The sequence below is a fragment of the Bos taurus genome, chromosome 17, assembly GCF_002263795.3.
Source record: "Bos taurus isolate L1 Dominette 01449 registration number 42190680 breed Hereford chromosome 17, ARS-UCD2.0, whole genome shotgun sequence".
In the NCBI taxonomy this organism is placed as follows: domain Eukaryota; kingdom Metazoa; phylum Chordata; class Mammalia; order Artiodactyla; family Bovidae; genus Bos; species Bos taurus.
Window position 1 is genome coordinate 51,719,429 of NC_037344.1, and position 21,986 is coordinate 51,741,414.

Consider the following 21,986-nt stretch of genomic DNA (forward strand, 5'->3'; position numbering starts at 1 on the left):
TTTAAATTTGGGGGAATAACTAAACCAAGAGTTGGAAGGCCCCTGGGAAGGCATCGGGAAACTGGGAAGTGAGCCGTGACTTCTCACTCTCATACCTGAACCCCCAGCAGGCACAGGAGTGACCTAATGGGTGAACGTGAATGGAATTGTGACCTCTCTGCCCCACCCCACTCACACTGAAAGGGTTGTCTGGATTACTTCTGCCTCAACCAGAAGTGGAGCAGACTCGCCCCAAGAGGCAGATGGATGCCAGACCTTCTATTGGAGACTGTAGCTCGGGTCTGGGCCACCATTGCTTAGCTGAGAGGTGTCAGGCCTCAGCAGAGGTGGGTGACAGCCATCAAGGGCCACAGCAGAGCTTGCAAAGTGAAATAGAAGCCTATGGGCAGCATACAGATAACTGTTTAGTCGCTCAGTCATGTCCAACTCTTTGCGACCCTGTGGATGTATAGCCCACCAGGCTCCTCTGGCCATGGGAGTTCTCAGGCAAGAATACTGGAGTGGGTTGCCATTTCTTTAATACAAATACCAAAATGGGTCACACAGGAAACGTGAATTGCTAACCTTTAAAAATAATTAAATTTTAAGTAAAAATCTGGATTGTTGGTTTTTCCTTAAAAGAGCAGACCACGTGGGACCCTGAGGCCTGGTTTCCACAATGGAAACAAACAGCTACCGCTGAGCAGGCCATCTTCTCAGGAGGGTGGGCTTTCTCCAGTCTGCCACAGACCTCATGACTCCTTGGTCAACTGCTTGTCCCCTGGGCCAGGGCGTCCTCACATCCTGGTTTGCTGGGATGGTCCCAGTTTAGGCTTGTTGTCCGTGTTTGAGTATTAACAGCAACCTCTTCACTATATCATATGGTCACCTAGACATAATGCACAAGCCCACTCCACCGTACACACACATAGACAGACAGACAGACACACACACACACACACACCCCACCAAATTCATACCACCATATGTCAAGCACAGAACCCTGTTATAAAGTGATTTTATTAAATTGATTTGGACATACTGTAGGTCAAATAATATTTTCCAAAGATAACAATTATGGACTTTAAAGCTCGACATAAAATTAGTAGCTTCAAAAGTGTTAGTCATATTCCCCAGCAACAGCATGATAAAATAATTCAACTATGTAGAAATATAGAACTCTAGGACTAGCTGGAAACTTGGAAATCATTTAGCCTAATGTCCTCATTTTGTACGTGAGAAAACTAGACTCAAAGATTAAGCGATTTTGCCCAAGCTCACATACCTAATAGTAATAAAGCTAGAAATCAAACCAATTTTTCCTAAAACTAAAATTCTATTAATGATATTTCAACTGGCTTGCTATCAACTAAAAGTCTAGGCTTTTCTCTAATGCTCCACACTACTGTGACATGGTAGAGTGTTAAGACACTACAGTAAATCGTAGTCGAGGAATTCAGGCCTGGAAGGGGCTTTATCAAATAACTAAGCCAACCCTCTCTTCGCAAAAAGGAGGAAAATTATGTGAAGTGACTTCCCAAAGGCTTGTTAACAGAGCTATCCAGATGAAAATTCAGATGGTAACACATGTACCCCCCCCAATCCCATCTTCTACTTTCACCCACTCAGTTATATGCCCCTTTTAAATCTCCTTTATGCACTGAGGTTTTAGTTATACAAAAACCCCTTCCAGTCAAACAGAAGAACTTAATTCAAATATGAAGAGAAAATCAAGCTTTGTTTTGTATTTCGGTGACTATTTCGGGTAGTTCATTTTCCAACCTCTCAAGACAGTGGACAGACACTGCTAACCTGATCACCCAGTTCAGAGCTTTCAAAAAGCCTTAATTTCCCCCAAAGACTTCCTGAGCAAAAAGGACTACATGTGGGAAATCAACGAAAACAGGAATGAGGAGAGAAACAAAGTTCAAACTTAGTTGCTTTTTGTTGTCATTGGGGACTTTTGGTCTTCTAAACATTCCTGGAGTTCCTCCACATGAGTTTTTATTATCAATGTAGCCAAAAAAAAAAAAAAAAAAGGCCTATAAACGTCAGGATACTGAGCGTTCAGCATCTCCCCCGCCCTGCTGCTCACTACACTCACCGGGCCACGCCTTCTGCTCCGCCCACTGCGCACCGCAAGGCCGACCCACCTGCGAAAGCTGGGCACCTGCGCTCCGCAGCCACCCCGGGCCACCCTCGCTGGCACAAAGGCCTCCCTGACCGCTATCTACTGCCGCCCCCCACCCTCACCCACCCCCCACGGCTCTAAATCATCACCCTAGGTTATTTTCTCCATAGCACTTAATCACTATCTCACACTACGTTATTTGTTTACTTGCTTATCATCTGTCTCCTCCACCAGAAGTCAACTCCACGAGAGTAGGGCCCTTGTCTGTCTTACTCAGTGGTATCCCCCGCAAGGGGCACAGTGCCTGGCACATAGGAGGTGTTCAATAAATACTTGTCCAATGAATGAAGAAAGAAAAGGAGAAGTTTACAGAGACATTCCTGCCTACAAAGGAATGGATATGTAATCTTACACATTATTGCCAAAAATTACAGAAACAGAAACTATTATTAGGGACGCCTCCTACCATCCACTTCTCCTACGGGAAAGTGGCTCCACGTGTTACTAAAGGAGCCCCAGAGGGCAGTTCTGGATGGAGAAAAGTCCTAACTCCGCTCACTTTCTCCTCCCTATTTACATTCAGCTATTCCCCCCCCCCCACAAAAAAACAAAAAATATTCAAGTTAAAAATATGTGATGTAGCCACTAGAAAATTAAGTCTAACATAGTGACACAGTGATTAGCAGAATTCACAAAATTAAAGTTCAAGGGCGTGTATGCTTGCCAATGATTTTCTCTGATAGGCAAAGTGGCCATCATGAGTCACCTAAAACCTAAAATGAAACTTGATGCCATCTAGGAAGGGGTGGATATTTATGGGCATTTGGAGGATACACGGGTAAAGTGAGTGCAGAAGTAATGGGATACATGGACAGATATGGAGAGGCTAAGCCAAGTGGTAACCTCTGAAGTACCAGAACACTACTTGGTGGGAGCTGGCCGTTTTCAGATGCATTTACTGGTATGCTGGGATCAAGAGGAGGAAGATCGTGAGTTCCTGAAATGGGGCAGTATCTGGGGTAACTTTTAGGTAAAGTGTAGACAGAAGGTGACTTAGGAGGCTGCACAACGACCATGGTTTCCTGTGTAGTTATTCCACCAGAATCCCAGGAAATGCACACCCACGACTGGGACCTCACAGCCTGCCCTGGGCACACACTCACAGGAGCTCCAGATTCACAAGTTGTGCAACACACTTGGCATGAATCCAAAAACTCACCCTCACACATGCCTCCTGGAAAACAATGTTCTGCTGGGTCCTGCTGTAAAAATTTCTTGGATCAATGTAGGTATTTACAGGGTTTTTCCTTCCTAGTGGCACTTATGGGTTTTAAGAATTTTTTTTTTAAACTCTTAGCAAAACACTTTATATAACTGATATTTTGAGATGGTTTCTCTCCTTTGTGTGTACTCTCTGGTGGATGCAGAGGCTGGTGCTCTGACTGAAGGCCTTCCCACACTCATCACACTTAAAAGGTTTTTCCCCTGTGTGTACTCTCTGATGGATGCAGAGGCTGGAGCTCTGACTGAAGGCCTTCCCACACCCACAGCACCTATAGGGCTTCTCCCCGGTGTGCACTCTCTGATGGATGCAGAGGCTGGAGCTCTGGCTGAAGGCCTTCCCACACTCATAGCATTTATAGGGCTTCTCTCCTGTGTGGACTCTCTGATGCATGCAGAGGCTGGAAGTGTGCCTGAAGGCCTTCCCACACTCTTCACATTTAAAGGGCTTCTCTCCGGTGTGCACTCTCTGATGCATGCAGAGGTTTGAACTATTGCTAAAGCCCCTTCCACACTCACTACAGACATAGGGTTTCTCACCTGTATGAACTCTCATGTGAATCTGCAGGTGTGAGCTCCAATTGAAGGCTTTGCCACACTCGTAACACTTATAGGGCTTCTCCACTGTGTGGATTTTCTTATGTCTGTTAAGTTTGGTCGTAGTACTAAAATCCTTACCGCAATCGTCACATTTATAGACCTTCTCTCCTGTGTGGTCTCGCCAATGAATGTGAAGTTCTGATATATGAAAGAAACCCTTGTCACACTTGTCACATTTATGGGGCTTCTCAGCAGTGTGAATCTTCTGATGCATAAAAAGATCTGCTCTCTCAGAGAAAAACTCCCTGCACATGGGGCACTTGTAGATCATGGTTCCTATTTGGTATCGTGATTCAGAGATTTCCTTACAATGACTACAGGCGGCTGTCTCAGAGTCTCTCATTTGGCCATGTTGGCGTTTATCTCAAGCTGGCTCTATGTGGGAGGTCTGAGGTCGGCCTAAGCTTTTCCCTGCCTGTCTTTCTATGGAAGGTTTCTTCCTGCATAGTGTTCCTCACTCAGTATTATTGATTATAAAGTGACATGTATATCCACATCAACTCTGGAACTCAATAACACAGCACTTTCTTTAAGATCCTGAGCTGTCAACATTCCAAGAGGCTGCCAAGGTGCAAACCTTTGTGCTTTTAAGCCCCTGGAATCTTCCTCTTGCAGAATAATCTCGTTCGTCTCACTTGCAGGGAAAGGCCTGCCCAGTGTCCCCTGCGGCCGAGGGCGCAATCCTGCGTGCTGGCCTCGGTCCCCGGGAGCCTCCCCGTGCAGAGTCACTATGGCATCCTGCCTCCTTCGCATCAGACGGGAGCCTCCCCAGAAGCCAGCACCGCGGGCCCAGGCGTGTCAGTCCTCCGTGTGAGCCTCCCTGCACGGCTGTTGCTCTGGCAGTCTCCTGTAAGAGAAACGTAAACACACACACTGAGAACGCCTTTCTCGTCCAGAAAACTGCTGTGGGTTCTATAATTAATTTCCAATAAGCGAAACAGTGGTGACACGGACCTTCTGTGATCTTGAGGAAGGAGCTCTCTCTTCCAGAGATGGGTCTCTTGGATTTGCAGGTCTGAAGAAGAGAATTTGTAGATATCATGCTCCCATTCACAGCCTAAGCACATAATCCAATTACAACCGCTGACTGTCATTATCTGAGCAACACCAAGGGCTAATATTATTGAAAAAGAGAAGAAATCCTCAGAAGACCTACATGTGAGTATGAGAAGCAGCTGTCTACACAAAGGAGCAAGAAGGAAACCCCCTCCACCTGGAACCTCAGAAGGAACAATGCTGCTGCTTCTGGAGCTGAAACACAATACTGAGGAGCCCTCCAATCCAGAGAAAGTAAACACACGACATGTCGGCATCAAGAGTCATTCCCTCGCTTAACTGTCCCAATGGTTTCCTGATGTTCTTAGAATCCCAATCCTTAACCTAAAACCCAAGGTCCTGCATGGCCCTGCCCCACCCACCCCAACCTCACACACAGCTGGGTGTGTCAGCTGCCCCTCTCCCCTCTTCCTCAAGAAGGCTCCTGGCTGAGACTCTATTTAAATCTCTTATTTGATTCCTTCAAAGTACAGTGAACTTGTAATTATCTAATTGTTCCTTGTTTTTTGTTCTATCTCCTGTGCTAGAAAGTAAACGCCAGGAGGGAGGAACTTAGTACGTTGCTCACTTACATTCTGGCCAAGCAGAGGTGTTCAATCGATACCTACTGGATGTATCCACAGGGTACTTAATGACACCTCCTCTCTCCTGCAGACATGTCCTGCTTCATTCTGGTACAGCAGATAAAGGTATATTTTCCACTGCCTTATTACCAGACTTTTGATAACCAATATGGGACAAAATATACACCAAATAGACACAGAAGAAAATCCCCAAGTACTCCATCTGAAATCTTTTGAGATTTAGGATGCCTTAGCTACATTTTCATGTCCTGTATTATGCTCAGCAAGTGATAACTTCAGTTACTTAGTTAATGAAATAAACAGATCTTAGAATAACATTCTCAATAATATGTTCAATACAAAGACAGGCCACACAAGAGCTTGAGGAGGTTTCTTTAACATTAAAATCACAAAATAAGGGGACCTCCCCAGTGGTCCAGCAGTTAAGAGTCCAAGCTTCCAATGCAAGGGATGCAGGTTCAATCCCTGGTCGGGGAATGAAGATCCTACATGCCAAGTAGCATGGCCAAAAAAAAAAAAAAAAAATTGCAAAATAAACGGTACTGTTTCCAGATGGAAGTGTCAAGATAATGTAATTCACCTAAACAACCAAGGTTTCAGCAAAAGAAAATATAATCAGTGTGTGAAAGATTATATATGCTTCTATCCTCTGATTAATCACATTTCTAGAGATCTATCCCAAGATATACTGGCAATTAAATAGGAGACGGCCAGTTTATTCACTCATGCGGTACCTGTCACAGCAAAACTGCAGGCAGCCCAAGGCCCACCCACTGGGGAGGCCTGAATCAACTATGGGGCTTCCTTACAGGGAACTACTGCTCAGTCATCAAAAAGAGGGAATGGGACGAGCACGATGTACTGACACAAGGAAGCCCAGGTGCTGGTGGTGGTGGTTTAGTCGCTAAGTCGTGTCCGACTCTTGTGACCCCATGGACTGTAGCCTGCCAGGCTCCTCTGTCCATGGGATTCTACAGGCAAGAATACTGGAGTGGGCTGCCATTCCCTTCTCCAGGCCCAGGGAATACTGTCTAGGAAAAACAAAAAAAGGCACAGATTAATATATCCAACCTGCTACCTTTTGTGCAAAAAAGGAGGGGAATGTGAATTATTTACATATATCTTTACGTGATGTATACAAGTAAACATGGAGAAAGATAATATAAAATGAATTTTTTATTGAAGTATAATCTACAATGCTGTTAGTTTCAGGTGTACAACCAGTGATTCTGTTATACATCTAGATATATATTCCTTTTCAGATTATGGTTATTGCAAGATATCGAGTATAGCTCCCTGTGCTTGAGTTGAGTAGGTCCTTGCTGTCCTCTGTTTTATATGTAGTAGTGTGCATATGTTAATCCCAAATGCCTATTTTATCTCCTCCACGCCTATTATCCGGTTTGGTAACAGTTAAGTTTGTTTTCTATATCTGAAAGTCTGTTTTTGTTTAATACAAAATGAATTTAAACAGGAGGAAGAAGAAAAGGATGAAGTAAAACTTCTCTGAATGTAACACTATGTTGTTTTGGCTTTGGAAACATATGTTTATATATTCAAAAAACGAAATTAAATAAACAAGAAAAGCAATTCCTAAAATTTTAAAACAAAATGAAGAAAGTGAACGTTAACTTTCCTGTTATCCACAAAAACCTTTTAAGTACAAGAGACTGAGTGTCCATACTTAGAGGGAAATTCTGTTGATAAATAAAGCTGCAAAGAACTTAAACTTCTTTCATAGTTTAACTGAGTTATAACAAATGTATGTTCATAAAGTAGAATAATGCAAATAACTCATTATGGTAATGTTGTTAGGAACCAAGATTCGAAGTGAAAGAAGTGAGATACTGACATAAAATCAAAATTAAGGAAAAAAATCTTATAATGTAAAATTTTATTTAGAAATATCAGTTTGAATTCACGTTTCCCTTCCTCTTTTTTTTCAGGGTATCCACCAAAAAGGCCTGTAAGCAATGATAACCAACAGCAGTGGTCCCTTCTCTCATGGAACCTTCTCCACCAAATGGCACAGGGAGCTTTGCAGAGTGGCTGGTCTCAAGGCCAGAGCAGCACTTTACACTGTGAGCCTTGGGACACCTTGTTACGCCAGAATGTGAGGAGTCATGCCAAAGAACACAGATGCCAACTTATGAATAGACTCCCACTGGCCAAAACTGGGACAACTGAGCATCAGAAGGAATGATGAATGTGATCCATTGAAACACACTAAATATACAAAATCCCCGAATTCACAGTAATGACAAGGGGTGGGGAGGCATGGAGAGAGGAAGAGAGGGACAGACAGAGCCAGAGAGATAGACTCAAGGCACTAAACTGCAAGTTACAGAATACCAACTTTTACCTTTTTTGAAACTTGGTAATTAAAAGGAAAGAAAGTCTTCCTCTATAAACTCTTTCGAGAGAATGCAACAAGCCAGCTAGTAAATGTGCAACTGTAACGAAATGCATGATTCAGACCATGGCAAGAAATGAGTAAAAATAGCAGATGAAAGGCTGATCAATAACTTCTTATACTTTTGAGGATCCCGCTATCAACCCCTGACCCCCTTATCATGTCACCATACTTCAAGAGGAGCAAGTACACCCCCTGTCACCTGGCCTGATGCCACAGGAACCACACAGGGTCACCTGAAACATTCTTGCCAAACACGCCTCCTGGACTCCTTTTTATTTGAGGGAACTAGGAGGGAGGACTAGGGAACTACCAGGATACAAGCAGAAAAATATCAAAATGTGAGCCAGTCCACAGGACAACTGCCCATTTCTTCAACAAGTAAATGGTATGGAAAAGGTTGGGGAGGGAGGGAGGGTGGACTTCCCTGATGGTCCAGTGGTTAAGACTGCACTTCCAATGCAGAGGGCTTGGGTTTTGACCCCTGATCAGAGAACTAAGATCCCACATGCTACATGCCATGGCCAAAAAAAAAAAAAAGTTGGGGTGGGAGCTGCTCTAGATTAAAGACACCTAAGATATAACAATCAAATGTAACTTAAGGATCTACCTTCTTAGGAATTTGATTTGTCAAATAAGCCAGCTGCTAAAACGGGACAACTGGGGAGATGCCCAGGGGACTAGGTATCAGATTACACAAGGAACCGGGCTCACTGCATGCGGTGTGATGATGCCTTTGCAGTTGTGTAAACCAATATCTGTATTTTTAGAGATGTATACTGAGGCTTGTAACAATGAAATGATGTCTGAGATGTGTCTTAAAATGCTTGGGCTAAATAAAAATAACAGACAAAGCAAACGCGGGAGGACTGTTGTAACTGTTGAATCGAGGTGATAGATAAATAATGAACAAGACAGTCGATCTCTTCCTTTGTGTGTGTCTGCCATTTTTCAGGATAATAAAACTGGCCAACACTGGGATCTTCCTGCTCCTCTCGCAATGACAACCTGAACACTGCACAGAGGTGCACGTGAACTAAGCAGACGCAATCCTCCAATGGCTGTGACCTCGGCAGTCCATCCTGAGCGCGTGAGTGTGGGCGCCCTGCAGACGTCTCTGGAGAGAGGCGGGAGGCTGCCAGGGATGAGCAAGGGCCACGGGGAGCAGTGCTGCACTCGGCTCCTCCCTCCCTCACCAGCTCCTCAACCCGAACGCGGTGGTTCCCCTGGTGCCCTCCCTTGGAGGGGCAGCGGCCAGGGTCAGGGCATCCATCCAGACTGGCCTCAGAGAGACTGGCTCTGCTGGTGACATGAAACTCCTGCAGTCATTGTGTGTGACCTTCCACCAGAGCGCCTCTGGGCGGGGAAATCGGGTACTGCCGTGCCTTCCAGGTAAAAGGCCTGGGCACAGCTATAAGTCTCAACGCACTGAGCCCAAGCCATATTCTGCAAGTAAAAGGCCAGGCAAAGAATCTCCAGACTTGCCATGTGACCAACGAGAGAAGGACAAACAGGCACCAAGGATCCCCACCGCAGCCTTTCCTAAAACAGCACCTATCTCACTGCCTCTTCAGACAAAGGAGACGCAGACCAAGAGAGCAGGGAGGAATCACAGAATTCTGCACACCGCAAGGGCACGATGCTCCCAAGAATCTCTCCCTCGAAGCATGTTTGCTATCCAGTGTCCCGTAAGGGCTTTCACAGAGACAGTGTGTATGACTGGGGGCCACCTGGGAGACCCGAGGAGGAAGTGGGCTTGCAGCTGATGTCGCCAGGCACCACCACAGGCCACGTCCCGACTCTGCACGAGACCTCGGGGCACCATCAGCAAGTCTGTGCCTTCAACCTGTATGTGAGGAGACCTTTTCAAATAAGAAAGGTGCAGGCCAGCAGAGAAGTGAGAGGAAAAGGGTTTTAAGTAGCCCAACTGCCCCAAACCCCACCTTTTATGAAAAGGAGTTTCTTCCCTCCCTGAGGTCTGTCCATCAGGAGATTTGCCTCATGTCAACCGTGTGACACCAACACCACCTCATCAATACCTGTCCCCCAGGTCACTTAAAAGTAAGGGATCTAGGTGAATAAACAACCATGGCTGAAATGCAAGGAAGTTAAAAAACAAATGAGCCCTAAATACAAAGAAACTACGTCCTGAAAGAACAAAAGGTCTGGGCCCTGGCACGGGATAAGGGTCACCTGGAGACGGAGACGCAGGATTAATGGGCCATGAGGACGGGACTGTTGCCCTTGGAGGGCTGATTGGGCCACGTGCTCCCAAGTCTAGACACAGTTCAACCGGCACTGTGACCAGGAGGCGGCACCGCTGCTGGACTGTGGGGTGAGGCCCGGAGTCTACCGCAGTGGCCCTGACCTTCCTTGCAGGCAGCACGCTTGTTTCCTACGGCATCAGGCTTGGGCCGGGGGAGGAGGCACAGGGTCTGTCATTTCTCTTGAAGTTTTGCTAACAATGGTTAGTGGGCTCCAGGGTGGTAGAGGAGCCCACTCTGGTCCTACCCGCAGGGGGCAAAGGTCAAGAGGCAGGTACAGAGTCGGGACACTGATTTTCTCTCCAAATTTCAGCCTGAATTTGTTGAAGAACTCAAAGGTAACAGTCCCTCTGCCCTGGGAAGAAGCTCATGAGGCTGTGCTGGGGAGGGAAGCCTGGATGTGGACTTTGAAACAGGATTATTTAAACACACTTCTGTGTGTGTCTTTCATATATTACTGTCTTTTACACAGCTGTCCCCAAAATACAATTCTACATAGGATAAAACAGTGAACTCATTTTTCATGGATTTCTTGTTAAAACGATCCAGTGGTTACAGAACAGAAGGACCCAGGCTCCACAAGGCAGGGGCTGGAGACAAGAGGGAGTGAGTGAGACACTGAGAGTCAGCACCCCACAGGGCCGGGTACTGGGCCAGCAGGAGGCACCAGTGCGGCCGTGTTCAGAGGACAGCCAGCTCCCCAACAGACGAGTGGATGCTCCAGAACGCTGACTCAGACCTAGACACACTCCGCACAGGCTGGCTGTGAAATCAAGACCAACCCCCCGACTGAGTACGACAGAAAGCCATGCACACCTGTCAAGGAGCTGGCAGACAGAAGCCTCGCCCTCAGACCCCACAGCAAGCTGGCTGCCGTGGTGCACCGTGTCGCAGGTCTGTCTACAGTGCCATGGCTCCTATCATGCATTAAGTACAGATAACCCCGCTCTACAGTAGCTGCCTCTAATAGCCCAGTCAAAGCTACGTCAACAGAAATCAAACTAATTTTCTATCCAGAACCAGGCCTGTCAGAACATACGGGCTTATGGTTCTGACATTCAGAGGGACAAGAGCATCCTTCCTAGAAAAGATAAAAATGAATAAAAAAAAGAATTGGAAGGAAGACATTCCGATGCCTCCAGCATCAACCAAGGCTCCTACTACCAACGGCAGTGGGCTGCACCAGCCACATGACTCATCTCCTCCCCACGTGCAGAGCAGGCAATTGTGTCCCAGGGCCTGGAGAAGGTTCTCAGAGATGATCAAAGGGCTGTAGCTCAGATGAGGATGACTCAGACTAGTCAGGGTGAAAGAATCCCAATCAACTCCCAGTCTCTTAATTATTGGGAAGTGTTTTACAGGAAGATCCCAGTGTTCCCAGTTGCCCTAACACGTGTTGGTTCATGCCATGCTGTTGAGTGTTTGATATCTAAGTGATACTCAAGAGAATCCAGCCCACCCAGAAGCAGGCCCAGAAGAAAGGTGTCCCTGATGCCAACAGTCCTGGAAACTGAACTCAGACGCAGGATCAGCCTGTGCGAGAGTGCAGGCACACGTTCCACAAACACTCAGCCCCCAGTACTTGTCGGGCAGTGGGCTGCCCTCTGGAAGATCCTGTGATGAACAACACAGCCGTGGCTTCTGCCTTTGTGTGGCTGACAGTCTAGCAGGGGAGGCAACGAGCCCAGTGCTGTGCGAGTGGTGCTGTGGCTGAGCAAGGCCCTGGGGACACAGCTACACACCTGAGGGGCATCCCAACTGGTTTCACATCACAAGGAAGACATCCAGTAAACTCTACTTTTAAACTGAAACCAAAAGGAGGAACCCTTTTGGAGGAACTCCCCCTGGGGAAGGTGTGTCTAGAGACAGCCAGGATGACAGTCCTAGGAGCGCACTTCAGCACATAGGAGGCAGAAGGGCGGGCAGGGCGGGGGGTGGGCAACTCTGCCCCCCTCTAGCTCTACCAGATTATGGTTTCTTGTGTGATGGGAAAGGGCGCTTTCTTAGGATAAAACTCTAGGATTTGAAATTGAGGGGAGTGCGCAGCAATAGGCAATAATGTTCTGTCTGGAAACAGGAAGGAAGGCTTTCTAATTCACATGTAACTTCTGCCATGGCCACATGGCCTCTGATGCCATAGGAATCTGTCCCTAGAGCCTGGACAGTGAGGGAGCGAGGCTCCTTGCTGCAGGACTGAGACAAAGCTGGCCTAGTGTGGAGCGTACACACCTCCACTCACCCGTCCCCGCCACGTCCCTTTCCACAGCAGCCGTGACTTTAATGTCCCCCCAGATAACCACAAACCCTGCCAGGGAATCATCTGCTAGCGAGTCTTAAGACTGTACAACCTCTAGCGGGCCAAGACTATGAAGAAGCTCCAGCCTCTTATCCTCATCACCAAGAAAACATTTCAGAAAGAAGAAAGATTACACTCTTCTATAGACATCAAAGCCTGTGAAACCTACCACCCATCCGATAGCCTAGTCCTGAGAGCGAGAGTCTCCGTGCAGTCCCAGCCCCGTGGCCCCAGCAGCCCTCACTCCTTCACACTCAGCCCACTGAAAGCCGCATCTCCCCCAAGAATGGCACTTTCTGCCCTTTGTCATTCTGCAAAACACACACTTCACAGCTCTCCCACTTATTCACAGTGTGACTTTAAGCAAGTCATTTAAGCCTAAGACTCAAAGACCTTGAACGTAGAAGAGAAATGATACTCACACCTCTAACTCTCGGGGCTGTTACAAACATGAAATGAGACTGTGCACGAGCCCAGGCTCCATGTGCACGCCCCTCTGATCTTTCCTCAGCTTGCTGCATGTCGGGAAGGCTTGCCGATCACTGGAGGGCAGCTTCAGGAGCCTGCAGTGCTCGCCCAGTGGCCGGTCACCTCCCTGCGTCCATTCCCTCTCCGGACCATGTGCTCATCCCTATTCTGGATCACCTCTCCCTGTCGATGCAGCACTGAGGAGCCAATAACTCAGTGCTCTATCTTCCCAGGGTGAAAGCCAAGTCCCCAGATCTTTCTCTTGAGTTGGGGAAAATGCTCATCAATACTGGCTGTAGAATGACAAAGAAACTCTTTTCCCTAAAAATTCCTCTTGTATTCAATTTTGTAGCTCAGAATAAGGCTTGGTCACAGTATCCATCTCTTTCCTTCCCCCTTTCTGTGTGTCTCTGCTATCCACAGAGATGTTAAAAGTGTGCTCTAAAATATGCCCTGCACATTCTGCTTTCCTCACTCACTCCAGGTTTAAGGCTCCTCCTCCAACACACTAAGCCAAGAGCCTGACAAACAGCCTGGTTCATCTTACAATCATGCTCCAGCGACAGGCAAGAGGTCAGTTGTCTTCAGGGTTGGGTAGGGAATAGAACCATGTGCTCTTGTTCACTTGAAGACATCAGGGGTGAGTGGGCCCCTCCCACCTACTCCCCCTTAAAAACATTCACTCCTACAAATACAGTGTCATCGGGCTGAAAGTGGTCCACCAGCTACAAGCTGAGTCTCTTGCAAAAAACCCAACCCATGAGCACGGGACACCAAACAGCCATCCAACCCTGGGAGGCTCAGCTCTTTACAGCTGCTGTCCTAGACCAGCAGTTTTCAAAACCAAGACTCTTGAGGATTCCACACCCTTACAAAACAAGATCAAAATGAGTTTCAAGATAATACTAAAACGCTGCTTGCTTTTTTTCACCGTGCTGACATTTGCCTGGAGGATGCAAATGCACTGGCTGGCCAACGTGCCCACTCCTTAGGCTCCTCACACAAAACCCTGTGGCAAAGGCACCAGTAGTTGAAAGATTCTTCACCTCCAGGGGCTCACAGTAAAAAAAAAAAAAAAAAAAAAGTTCCAATTAGGAATATCCTTGAAGAAGCAATAAAAAATAATTCTTTAAATCTAGACCCTTTTATTATAACATTTACATTAAACATATCATGTTCCTTATTTATATTGATATGAAATACACACACATATATTTTAATGTATATTTATCATATTCCTGGTTAAAATGGAACCACATCAGGTCACGTACCCAAGCACAGTGTTGTCTCAAGGAAGAACGCTTGTCTAACTGTCTGAGCTGCAAACTCAACTGGCATCTTCTCGACTGAACGTCATTTTTACTTGAGTGACTACACACTTGCTCTGCAGACTGGGTGCAGACGTCTCAGATAACAGGAAACTGATGGCATTTATTGCCAACTGTCAAATCTGAGCTTTCTAATGAAAACTAGAATCTGGGAAAACTCTTGTCTGTCACCATGGGCTCTCTAGTTTCCTGAGACTTGAAGACTGTCCTGATGAAAACGACAGTAACACTAACCATGAGTTTCCTGATATTATACATAATGAAATGTATGAACATTTTCAGCCTCTGCAAAAAGTGAACTGATGTTGTCCAAACGACCCATGTGTCAGGTAATGCATCATCGTGGGTAAAACAGCTACTCAAAGTTCAGGAAGAGACCGGGAATTTTACCACAGGATTTCAGATTGCACACTGCAAATAATCTGCAGGAAACCACCACTTGTCAAGTTTGGTATCAGGTCACAAAGGAACTCACAAGTACCTGAAAAGGCTACTGAAACCCCCTTTTCAGTTCCTTTGTTTGTGAAGCTGGATGTCTTCACCTACTTCAGCTAAAACAACATATTGCAAGAGATTGAGCACAGAAGCGGACATAAATATTTATACCACTCTTCCTACTAAATGTTTTTGTTTTAGAAATGCATTATTTTCACAAAAATGTAATCTGTGTTAATGTGTAATGAGTTTGTCATTATTTTTAAATTAATACTTTTGTAAAATTTTAGTCTTCATTTCTATTAAAGTATCGATACCTATAATCCACATAGACAGAAAGCCCTTTGAGGTCCTTAATAACACTTTTTAAAGTGTAAAAAGATCCAAAGCCCAAAAAGGGATTGAGATTCTATCTCAAACTCACTTTTTTTAAAGCTCAAAGTATGGGAACAAACTGTAAGATGAACAATTAATTGTAGTCAGTCATTTCCATCATTAGCCATCATTATTCTGGATGTAAGATACTATAGAGGTAATGATACTCCTCTAAAGTAACCCCAAAGTCAAGTTTTGTCCATAAGAAAACTGAAAAAATAAACACTACAAGAAATAATTCTCTACCCAGAGAGACGCTTTTTAAAGGATTCAGAAATTATCCCATCAGGCAGCAACCCCTGACGTGTTCCTGTAAGACCTTGATCTCTGGCCCAAAGGCCTTGTGATTTTTTATTATCTTACACGGTTCCCCCTGGACATGCCAGATGCTGCTGTTAGTGAAGAGAGAACATGGAACCTGTCCCCAGCGTGGCTAGAAACTCCCAGCCATGAGGAAGTTCCAGAAGTCAACTAGCTCAGACATTACTAGGGCCGCAGTACTACACCAAGGTACCTCTACTTGGCCCTTTTCTACAAGTCTTGGAACAAAAGATAAATGGAAAGGCGGTTCAGGTGCCTGCATACTGCCGAGGAACAGGGCTAAGAAGTTCAAGGCCACCCCTCTCTGCATGCCACAGAGATCTGGGCAGACAGCAGAGGCAGCGTCTATCTCCTCACTGACCCCACTACACCTTCAGAAAATTCCAGTCTAAACTACACATCACACAAGGTAGTGTCAACCTAGATACTCAACTCCACGGGCCCAATCCACTCATCTCTGCTCAGGTATCTACCTGAGAATAACTTAAGCAAGCAGTCACTCATCACTCATTCATCAGGACTGTGAATGCCACATTCATTCTATTTTGCTTCTATGTCACCATCGGTCCCTGAACAGAAGACACAGCAGCCTGGAAGACACCCATCCTGGCTGCCCAGGGCAGGCTCATGTCCCCAGAAAGCCTTTCCAATTTCCCACACTTTTCCCAGTACCTCACTCCTAAGCTACCAAGGCCACTTTTCCTCATGCTGGTCCCTCTGCACATGCCCTGGGCTGCCTCAATGGCAACAGGTCACAGGAAGCCCCACCTCGTAAGGTCCTAGACCTCTCACCTTGGGGCTGGCTTCCCCTAACACTCTACAGAAGCCACTAAGGCCTCCACCTGGTTTGCTCCCCGCATGTCTTCACCTGCCCTTGCTGACAAATCCCCCGCTCCAAGGCCCAACCGCCAGGCCACTCTTCTGAGGTGGTGCTCTCACTCACACAGGTGAACGTAGGCTTCCTCGTCTTTCCAGGCTAACTTCAGCTGACAGCGGACCTTCACTTTCCATGATTTACGCGCACATCTCTCTCCTGGGCCTAAATGTCCTGTGGTCAAATCCCTCTACAGCCTCAGAACGCGGGCCGGGCTTCTATCCACCCCGGGGCCCGTGCAGGTGCTTACACACTGCACCTTGTCACTGGAGCGCCATGACCTCGGAGCAGGGCTCCTGAACTAGTCTGTCAGTCCCTGGCCACTGGCTGCCGGTGGTGCGGCATCTACTCAGCAGCATGCATGCCCTCACCTGTATTCCCACACTCCCGACCAGGAGCGGCACTTCCTGAATACACCACTGATCATCAGTAGCCTGAGTAACGTAGAAGGACAGTTTCTCCCGGGGGTAGTGAGGTCAACTTTTCAGATCAGTCAAAGGAGTTTCTGATTGAGCAGGAGTCTCCAACTCAACTTTAACAATAACAGTGGATTTCAGGACACTTTGGATGCCCTCCTCCTGCTTCGCTCCCTCCAGGTGGTGAGAAAAGACTCTGATCCAGTATGAGTCCTGAGCACTAGAGGAGAACCCCGACGCTGGTGCCCTTTAGTCACTTGGCCAGGATCTCCCAGGGAGGCCACTCTTTCCCTACCCCACCCACCTTTCCTACTTGGGGCCCCAGGTGTGTGGGCTCCTCTGTCCCCACCCACTATTCCTGCCCACAAGTCCCAAAGCCCTACACCCTGAAAGTTCTAGGTTCCCTGCCCTCACCCTTAACAAAGTCCAGTGGCCAAGGACGTGAGCTCTGGGTTTTACTGAGCTGTAGGGAGAGAGCCGCTTTCTCTCTATCCTTGGGATGACTGTTCTTCGTGTGACTTGGCCTAATGACTCCTAATGGAAAAAAGATAAAAGACAAAAGAAACCATGCCAGATTTTTCTTTAACCAGAAATTATCTAAGAGACTATGAAATGAGGTCTGGAGAAGGGCAACAAGTATGCAGGGAGTGATACCAAGTTTTCTTCTGAGTCTGCAAAGAACAACTGCCTGCCTGTGTGATTTCAGTGATAGAGCATGACACAGGGACACACTCCTCCACTCCCCTCCAGCCAAGTCCTCCCACAAAAATGACCTACAAAGAGACACACAGCAGGGCGTGGGCCTGGTGCTGCCATTCGCTATGTGACCCTGGCTGATCTCAGACTGATCTGTAAAAATATGGATAATAATGTCTACAACACTCAGCTGTGATAATTAAAGAAGATACTAAGTGTGAAAGTACTCATCAGGGTGCCCGCAGCCTCGCTGAAGCCAAATAAATATGAGTTTCCTTATTTCCCTTATTTTAATTAATGCATGACACATGCATTCATTTGCCAAGAATGTCATTTCACAGGCAGAGGCTTCCCGAGCCCCAGCGGTGCCTATCCCTGTAATTAGGGTTCCTCCTCTGCTCAGAGTCAAACGCTGCTTTCTCACCCTCGCATCTGTCTCCTGCGTCTGCCAGCACTCTTCACTCTTGACCCTCTATTCAAAGGATGGTTTTAAAATACACCTGACTGCAGTGACATCTCCTCTCACTCTGAGCTGCCCACTCTTTCCTGCTCTTGAACACTGTACACAGAAATGAACGCGGGGCGGGACAGAGTGTGACTTGCTTCAGTTATGTATCACCTGAGCACCACATACAAGGCTCAAGTCCATCTTATCTATCTGGTAAACGTGTAAACATCTCTATACATTGCGAATCATAATAATTTGGTGGGTGGAACACTGGGTTTGCATGCGGTCCTAAGTTCAAATTCCTGATCCGTCACTGAACAGCTGTGTGACCACAGGTCACTCACTCATCCACGAAATGGATGGTTAAGACCTGGCATTAGTCATTCCGATGCTCACCCTCACTCATATCGTGTGGCTTAGAGGCCTCAACTTCATTAGCCCTTGAGAAGGAGCAGTACTGAGGGGGCACTGCAACAAAACCTTGCCAGGACACAATGAGGACACTCAGTGCCCGAAAGGGCCCAGATAAGTAAAAGGAGAAACACAGCCTGGACCCAGGGGACCTCGAGAGAAATGAAAAGTGGATTTTTAACAGGCCTGTCTCGAGTGCCACTTGGACTAGGAGTGCCACAGCAGTTGGCAAGTCAAAAAGTTTACAGATTTGGGATTCTAATTTTTAATTGTTAAAAAAAAAAACAAAAAACATAATAAAACATACCATTGTTACCATTTTTCAATGTAGAGTCCACGGCAGTGTTAAGTATGTGCATGTTAGCGTGAAACATCTCCAGAACCTTTCCATCTTGTAAAACTGAAACTCTGTGCCCATTGAACAACTCCCCCTTCCATTCTACTCTGTTCCTATGAATTTGCCTACTTTAACTGTCTCAGATTCTGGCTACTTTTACACCTGGGTCACTACTTGTAACTTGTTTTATTTGGGAAACCAAGGTGAGTGTGATTGGGGGAGACAGGTCTGTGGAACAGGCTCCCTCAGAAACTCGAACCTTGAAGGCAGCTCACGGCTTAGCTGTTGCCACAATCCCAGGCTGGATGCCCTCTGGCAGCCAGAATTCAGGATTAGCACGGCTAGAGATGCATCACCACCCCACTCTCAAAAAGGGCCCAGGAACAGTTACAACAAACAGCACAGAGCTTCAACATTCAGGCTTTCGACTTGGGAAGACTGACACCTGAGGGGGATCAGTTTCCCTGTAGAAACGTGTGCTAGCAGACGACTACCAAATGTGGCCAGTGGCCTCAGTAACACTCCTCAACCCCGAGTACTCTAGGCAGAAATGAGCACAGGACCGAACTGGAAACACAACACACCTGAACACTTCATCATTAGCTAGGCCTGTGAAGCCCATTCCTGATGTGGCATTTCACAGTGGGACTACATCACATGGAGACCTTTTTCCTCTGTTAGTGGAAACCTTGAACTTGAGACTAAAGTCAGCATGGAAAGAACAGGAATTCACATAAACCGAGGCCTGATCTCTGGCCTGACCACTCACAATGAAGAAGGCTGGCTGGGGACACCCAAGTCAGCATCAGAGAGAAAGGAGACAGACAGGGACAGCGTAGAGAGAAAATCCTTTGCCGCCGTGCCCAGGCAGACTCGCCCAGGCTTCCAAACAGGACCGGAGCTGGCGATCAATCCAGTGCCCAGAGAAAGGGAGGGGAGTGAGCTGGTCAGGAGCAGCCCCTGCCTTCCCACCCAGGCCGTGCAGAGTCAAGAAGAGAAAGACACCACACCTCCCCCTGGGCTTAACCTTCTCACCAGGTATAGTAACTACACCCACTAGGACAGAGGCCACTGAAACTCCTTTACCTCACCCAGTCAGTGCTCCTCGTGTGGCTGGGAAGTGAAGTCAGGGCTGGGAGTGGCCTAGAGCTGAGAATTCAGTCTCTGACAGTGAAGGGGAAAGACAAGAAGCCACATGCCCCAGGCCAACAGCTACCAAGACAGGGCTCTCCTTCCTTCTGCTGCCCAGCTGTGCGTGTCAAGGACATAAAGTTTTCTCACGAATGTGAACCACAGCAATTCAGACTATGGGTTCAACTGGAATATTTTGGATTTCAACAATGACCAAATGAAGAGGAACAAATACTTGTCCTATGTAAAATACATGTTGTCTTCTTGAGTTGAGCTGAAGAAGGAAAAAAAATTATTTAAAAATGATCACAAATCCACAGGTTCAAAAGAAAATGAAGGAAAAAATGCTTATGCTGGAAATGTGATGCTCTCAGAATTATGTGTGCACAGAGACTAATGTAACATCCTGCCCAAGGTAAGAAGACTTTCAGGAACTCATATTTAATAAGAAAGCTGATGTTCAGCTTCAACAAGAAAACACCAGAAACACACAGAGTAACAAACTCAGCTCAAAAGCACGTTGTGGTATCTCAATGAAGACAGGGACAATGGGAAAGATAACCAGGAGACCATCAGCCCAGAAACCAGGTTTCTGATCCAGAGGCCTTCGGGACAGCAGAGGTAAGTGGAGCAGGCAAAGGAAAGCTTTAATAACTAATGGCTCATATGAAATTGAGAAAATTAGAGTCCAGAGGTACAAAAAGGAACCCCAGATGGGACAAGGATGCTTCTGCTGACTTCAGAGTTAAGCAAGGCTGCTTAAGGTCTACAGAAGTCAAAGCCAGATCCAGGCAAGAGTGTAAGAAAAACCATGAGTCAGGGAAAGTTGCTTCCTCATTGAGCCCTAAAGGGAACATGCTTAGAAAGAACTCCAAAGACATTTTGGATTGTCTTTAGAAATAGTTGAGGGTGATTCTCCATCTACAGAAATGGTGAAAAAAGGGGAACACTTACCACAGTGACAGAAGTCAAAACCCCCAAGACATTCCAGAGGAAGAGGCAGGGCCCACAGTGGCTGAAGGGCAACAAGAGCCTCAGGATCCTGCAGGGTCAGACACATGCGGAGAGAAAAGGAAAAGGCGTGTATCAGGGATGACTGAGGATCGCCAAGCTTTTCAAAGAACTGGGTATTCTAAATACGGGTCCCAGCTGACCCTCTTATAACCAGGACTCATTCTAAAATGTGAAATGCAAGGCATGCAGGGCCAAACAGAGGATGAAAAAATCCGAGAAACTCTATAAAGGAAAAGCCAGGCATGGCTACACAACTTCAAGACACAGGAATCCTAGTATCATAAATAGCCTCTTGTTAGGAATTTACCCACACTGAGTTCTAGGTTCGTATTAGAGACCAAATAACTGACTGGGATTGGCTGGAATCTTCAAGAGTCTTAATCAGTATGTGAATCAATACTGTTTTTCTCACTTATTTTCCAGGTGAGAGGGTGCTGAAGAAGTAGGGACTGAAGGCGGGTTGAGCCGGTTCATATCTTGGTTTTACCACATGCTGGCTGTGCAGCTTTCACCTCAGAGGTTAAGAATGGGGTTAAAGAAGATAAGAAAAAGCACCTGACCTTGTAAGGGACCATTATAAGGTAGTTTGAGGATTAAATAAGTTAATGTATGACAAGTATCTAAAATAGGGCCTAGAAAATGTTAAGGGCTGAACCACGGTTAGCTATCATTATCATTATCTTATGTATTCCATCTGCTCCCTCCCCCTCTGCTATATTCTAGAAGTGCTAAGAGTACTTTGGGTGTAGATTCCAAGACCTACTTTAAAGTTTGGGGAAATCACTTTTCCTTGGGAAGTTTGATGGCATCCTGAGGAAGTCAGGTATCACTGCTGCCAGGCGACATTCAGATGGGACACTTCATTTGGAGACTCGGGCTGGTGCTAAGTTGCTATGTCTATATAGCTCCCCAGAGCTTTGAGAGGAAGGAAACATGTGAATGCCATGAGGCTCGAGTTATCCCAACTCTGCTAACAGCCATTTCAGCAGAAATCACTAACACGAGAAATGGAATCGTACAGGTCGCCCTGAGTGACCCTGCAATATCTGAGACTGAATAAAATGGGGAGAAAAGGGGAAAATGAAAATGCTGTCAATATATTTAGGGATTTCAGTTTCTCTACAGGAA

The 21,986-nt window shown here is 46.5% G+C and overlaps 2 protein-coding genes across 3 annotated transcripts in view; both read right to left on the bottom strand.

Moving 5' to 3' along the window:
* LOC101904642 (uncharacterized) overlaps nt 1-21,986 on the bottom strand; it is a 155,858-nt gene that overhangs the window by 118,931 nt on the left and 14,941 nt on the right. The window contains exons 3-5 of one of the 2 annotated variants that reach the window (XM_005218016.5): nt 20,799-20,886; nt 4,946-5,006; nt 4,359-4,838 (exon numbers count right to left, since the gene is read on the bottom strand). In XM_005218016.5, the coding sequence (XP_005218073.1) occupies nt 4,744-4,838; nt 4,946-5,006; nt 20,799-20,886 (244 nt within the window). In that variant the 3' untranslated portion in view covers nt 4,359-4,743. Of the gene's footprint in view, nt 1-4,358; nt 4,839-4,945; nt 5,007-20,798; nt 20,887-21,986 lie in introns of those variants that run through there. The other variant, XR_009491062.1, reaches the window with a different exon arrangement.
* On the bottom strand, nt 982-4,362 carry ZNF664 (zinc finger protein 664). Its single transcript, XM_010813998.4, has one exon. The coding sequence runs from the start codon at nt 4,332-4,334 to the stop codon at nt 3,477-3,479; it is 858 nt and encodes a 285-aa protein (XP_010812300.1). The 5' UTR covers nt 4,335-4,362; the 3' UTR covers nt 982-3,476.